The 5,644-nt window shown below is 43.8% G+C and overlaps 1 protein-coding gene across 3 annotated transcripts in view; it reads right to left on the bottom strand.

Annotated features, from left to right (window-relative positions):
- Positions 1-990: 990 nt before the first annotated feature.
- LOC118398073 (cytohesin-1-like) overlaps positions 991-5,644 on the bottom strand; it is a 52,820-nt gene continuing 48,166 nt past the window's right edge. For all 3 annotated transcript variants that reach the window (XM_052473718.1, XM_052473719.1, XM_052473721.1), the window contains exons 12-13: positions 5,483-5,637; positions 991-3,699 (exon numbers count right to left, since the gene is read on the bottom strand). In XM_052473718.1, the coding sequence (XP_052329678.1) occupies positions 3,621-3,699; positions 5,483-5,637 (234 nt within the window). In that variant the 3' untranslated portion in view covers positions 991-3,620. The remainder of the gene's footprint in view (positions 3,700-5,482; positions 5,638-5,644) is intronic.

The raw sequence follows: 5,644 nt of genomic DNA, 5'->3' as shown, positions 1-5,644 counted from the left end.
GGTAAATTCAATTGATTGGACATGATTTGGAAAGGCACACACCTGTTTATATAGAGTAAGGTCCCACAGTTGACATTGCATGTCAGAGCGAAAACCAAGCCGTGAGATCGAAGGAATTGTCCGTAGAGCTCCGAGACCGGATTGTGTGGATGCACAGATCTGGGGGAGGGTACCACAACATTTCTGCAGCATTGCAGCTCTCTTCCAAGTGCTGGCTGCCCAAACTGAGCAATCAGAGGAGAAGGGCCTTGGTCATGGCAAGAACCCGTTGGTCACTCTGATAGAGCTCCAGTGTTCCTTTGTGGAGATGGGAGAACCTTTCAGAATGACAACCATGTCTGCAGTACTCTAAAATAAATCCTTTATGGTAGAGGCCAGACGGAAGCTACTCCTCAGTAAAAGGCACATCAAATCCCGCTTGGAGTTTGCCTAAACGATTCTCAGACCATGAGAAATAAGATTCTCTGTTCTGATGAAACCAAAATTGAACTCTTTGGCCTGAATGCCAAGCGTCAGGTCTGGAGGAAACCTGGCACCATCACTACTGTAAAGCATGGTGGTGGCAGCATCATGCTGTGGGGATGTTTTTCAGCGGCAGGGACTGGGAGACTAGTCAGGATCAAGGGAAAGATTAACGGAGCAAAGTACAGAGATCCTTGATGAAAACCTGGTCCAGAGCGCTCAGGACCTCAGACTGGGGCAATGGTTCACCTTCCAAAAGCACAACAACTCTAAGAACACAGCTGAGACCATGCAGGAGTTGCTTTGGGACAAGTCTCAATATCCCTGAGTGGCCCAGCAAGAGCCAGGACTTGAACCCGATCGAACATCTCTGGAGAGAACTGAAAATGGCTGTGCAGCGACCCTCCCCATCCAACCTGACAGAGCTTTAGAGGATCTGCAGAGAAATCACAGCCCTCCAAAGAGCACATTGATATGACAGAAATGCATCTCTTATAACACATTTGTAACAGACAGCACACAACTGTATAACACTGTAATAAGGTCTTAGACCTTGGGTCTTTTATTTATTCATCAAATCCTTTCTCTGCAAACATATTGCTGCTTCTACAAAAGTACTTTTAATTGTGTTATGTTTTGATCCTTTGTCTACCTCTCACCCTCATTTCTTTCTCCCCCTTCCACCATTCCTCCTCCTTCCACGTGACTGTGCAGTTGCAGTAACAGAGGTATCAACACAAAAACACTAAATGAAGATCAGAACTAATACAGTGATGGCAGAGAAAGGCTTTGGGCAGAGACAGTTTTTTGCAACTTCCCAACTCAGCTCCCATATCTCAAACCCCGGCTCACTGACAGCCCAATTACTCAGCTCCCATATCTCAAACCCTGGCTCAATGACAGCCCAATTACTCAGCTCCCATATCTCAAACCCTGGCTCAATGACAGCCCAATTACTCAGCTCCCATATCTCAAACCCTGGCTCAATGACAGCCCAATTACTCAGCTCCCATATCTCAAACCCTGGCTCAATGACAGCCCAATTACTCAGCTCCCATATCTCAAACCCTGGCTCAATGACAGCCCAATTACTCAGCTCCCATATCTCAAACCCTGGCTCAATGACAGCCCAATTACTCAGCTCCCATATCTCAAACCCTGGCTCAACGACAGCCCAATTACTCAGCTCCCATATCTCAAACCCTGGCTCACTGACAGCCCAATTACTCAGCTCCCATATCTCAAACCCTGGCTCACTGACAGCCCAATTACTCAGCTCCCATATCTCAAACCCTGGCTCAATGACAGCCCAATTACTCAGCTCCCATATCTCAAACCCTGGCTCAATGACAGCCCAATTACTCAGCTCCCATATCTCAAACCCTGGCTCAATGACAGCCCAATTACTCAGCTCCCATATCTCAAACCCTGGCTCAATGACAGCCAAATTACTAGTGATGCGGCAATAAAATCGGTACGGTTACATATTGGGATATTATTTTTGATGATGTATCATATCGTTTTGACAATATGGCAATATTACTGTTGCGCTAGTTGGCTTAACCTGCACCAAAACTCCTTTATAGCTTGTTCTCCATCTTATTTTGAAATGGGGAGCCAATTTGTTTTCAGCATTTCCATGACTGATCAAAACTCGTTCTCTCATGGCTCTCTTGTCCCTCTGCAGCAGACATATCCTGAGAAATATGTTTGGAATATCGAATTGCAGTATCGAATCTCAATACATATAGAATCGTGAGAATCGCATCGGCACCTAAGTAGCCTGATATTGCATCGTGAGGTCAGTCCCTGGCAATTCCTATCAATTACCTGGACACATTTAAACAAACATGGAACCAAAGAAAGAGAGAAACAGAGAGACAGAAAGAGAAACCCACACAGATACAGACATACAGAGAGACGGAGAAAGAGAGACAGCGAGAGAAACACACACAGAGACATACAGAGAGATGGAGAAAAATAGACAGCGAGAGAAACACACACAGAGACGGAGAAAGAGAGACAGCGAGAGAAACATACAGAGAGATGGAGAAAGATAGACAGCGAGAGAAACACACACAGAGACGGAGAAAGAGAGACAGCGAGAGAAACACACAGAGACATACAGAGAGATGGAGAAAGATAGACAGCGAGAGAAACACACACAGAGACATACAGAGAGACAGAGAAAGAGAGACAGCGAGAGAAACACACAGAGACATACAGAGAGATGGAGAAAGATAGACAGCGAGAGAAACACACACAGAGACATACAGAGAGACGGAGAAAGAGAGACAGCGAGAGAAACACACAGAGACATACAGAGAGATGGAGAAAGATAGACAGCGAGAGAAACACACAGAGACAGCGAGAGAAACACACAGAGACATACAGAGAGATGGAGAAAGATAGACAGTGAGAGAAACACACAGAGACATACAGAGAGATGGAGAAAGATAGACAGCGAGAGAAACACACAGAGAGAAACACACAGAGACATACAGAGAGATGGAGAAAGAGAGACAGCGAGAGAAACACAGAGACATACAGAGAGACGGAGAAAGAGAGACAGCGAGAGAAACACACAGAGACATACAGAGAGATGGAGAAAGATAGACAGCGAGAGAAACACACACAGAGACATACAGAGAGACGGAGAAAGAGAGACAGCGAGAGAAACACACAGAGACATACAGAGAGACGGAGAGAGAGGAGAAACAGTGGTGGTTTGTTATGAGAACCATTCAGAAAGAAATATTCTGTAGTTACAACAGCACTATGACAAGAACCCTCAGAAAAAGAGGTTTGTGTAAAAATAGGTTCATGTTGCCTTTCTCTGTTAATTATCAAAGCATAATATTGCATTATGTAACTTCCTATAGAGGGCGCTGAAAAAGGACATTAATCCTCTCTGCATTCCTGTCCCAACCCTGTGCCCCTTCATAATCCTTCCCCTCCAGTGTTTATGAATCTGATTAAAACAAGATCAATATGATGACAGCATCCACCTAGACTTCCAACAGGCTTTGGGGATCTTCTGATTTCTTGTGTATACAGTTCCATAGGTCCTTTAGTTCAGGTCCATGGGCACAAACACTGGGCTGTAGAATAGAGTGAGGCCTGCTCCTCCTGCTGAAGTGCTGGAGCCTGGGTCTTTTCTACAGACTTGTCAGGGCAGACACCTTCTTCTTCCGGGCTGCCAGCATCTCGTAGAAGGGGTCCCTGCTGATGGCATTTCTACATTAAGAGAGGGGAGAACAATATGAATTTAACTTTTTGGCATGAGACTAGAGCAGGATCATACAGATGAAGTATAGGACATGACTTGGAAGAAATAAGAACCAAAACTCTCGCCTTTCTCCCAAAATGTGCACTTGTTCACTTCCCGGAATAGATTTGAAAGTAAATGACAGTTGAAGTCAGATGTGTACATACACTTAGGTTGGAGTCATTAAAACTCATTTTTCAACCACTCCACAAATTCCTTGTTAACAAATTATAGTTTTGGCAAGTCAGTTAGGACATCTACTTTGTGCATGACACAAGTCATTTTTCCAAAAATTGTTTAAAGACAGATTATTTCACTTATAATTCACTGTATCACAATTCCAGTGGGTAAGAAGTTTACATACACTAAAGTTGACTGGCTTTAAACAGCTTGGAAAATTCCAGAAAATGATGTCATGGCTTTAGAAGCTTCTGATAGGCTAATTGACATAATTTGAGTCAATTGGAGGTGTACATGTGGATGTATTTCAAGGCCTACCTTCAAACTCTGTGCCTCTTTGCTTAACTTAGGGCTGCAATCCGGTTAACGGATTGATATGACAACAGCCAGTGAAAGTGCAGGGCGCCAAATTCAAAACAACAGATATCTCACAATGAAAATTAACGTAATTTGGGGCGAAAAGTGGAAATAAATTCCAGAACAACAGCAAAGGGCCTTGTGAAGATGCTGGAGGAAACAGGTACAAAAATATCTATATCCACAGTAAAACTAGTCCTATATCGACATAACCTGAAAGGTCACTCAGCAAGGAAGAAGCCACTGCTCCAAAACCGCCATAAAAATGCCAGACTACGGTTTGCAACTGCACATGGGGACAAAGATCATACTTTTTGGAGAAATGTCCTCTGGTCTGATGAAACAAAAATAGAATTGTTTGGCCATAATGACCATCGTCATGTTTGGAGGAAAAAGGGGGAGGCTTGCAAGCCGAAGAACACCATCCCAACCGTGAAGCACCGGGGTGGCAGCATCATGTTGTGGGGGTGCTTTGCTGCAGGAGGGACTGGTGCACTTCACAAAATAGATGGCATTACGAGGAAAGAAAATTATGTGGATATATTGAAGCAACATCTCAAGACATCAGTCAGGAAGTTAAAGCTTGGTCGCAAATGGGTCTTCCAAATGGACAATGACCTCAAGCATACTTCCAAAGTTGTGGCAAAATGGCTTAAGGACAACAAAGTCATGGTATTGGAGTGGCCATCACAAAGCTTCACAAACTTTGTGGGCAGAACTGAAAAAGCGTGTGCGAGCAAGGAGGCCTACAAACCTGACTCAGTTACAACATCTCTGTCAGGAGGAATGGGCCAAAATTCAACAAACGTATTGTGGGAAGCTTGTGGAAGGCTACTCCAAACGTTTGACCCAAGTTAAACAATTTAAATGCAATGCTACCAAATACTAATTGAGTGCATGTAAACTTCTGAACCACTGGAAATGTGATGAAATAAATAAAAACTGAAATAAATCCTTCTCTCTACTATTATTCTGACATTTCACATTCTTAAAATAAAGTGGTGATCCTAACTGACCTAAGACAGGGAATTTTTACTTGGATTAAATGTGAAACTGAGTTTAAATGTATTTGGCTAAGGTGTATGTAAACTTCCGACTTCAACTGTATATGGAAAGTCCCTCTAGCGCATGCCTACACAAATCCAATGGTGTTTTTTGAATGCATATACACTTCAGGAAGAATGAGAGGTTATTTGGACACCGCCAATAATTCACTTTATGCTGGTGATCCACTCCTCCTTTTCCCCGGCTGTGGGGGCAGAGATTCGATAGAAAGTGTGGTTGCCCTCGACAACACGTCCGTCCGCCTCGGTCTTACATGCCTTGATCACCTGATCCCTGTGGTCTGGGATGAACAGCTCAAAACAGTTCTGAGAG

The sequence above is a fragment of the Oncorhynchus keta genome, chromosome 2 (assembly GCF_023373465.1).
Source record: "Oncorhynchus keta strain PuntledgeMale-10-30-2019 chromosome 2, Oket_V2, whole genome shotgun sequence".
Lineage (NCBI taxonomy): Eukaryota > Metazoa > Chordata > Actinopteri > Salmoniformes > Salmonidae > Oncorhynchus > Oncorhynchus keta.
Note: the sequence above shows the minus strand (reverse complement) of the source record. Positions and strands in the feature narration are given on the sequence as shown.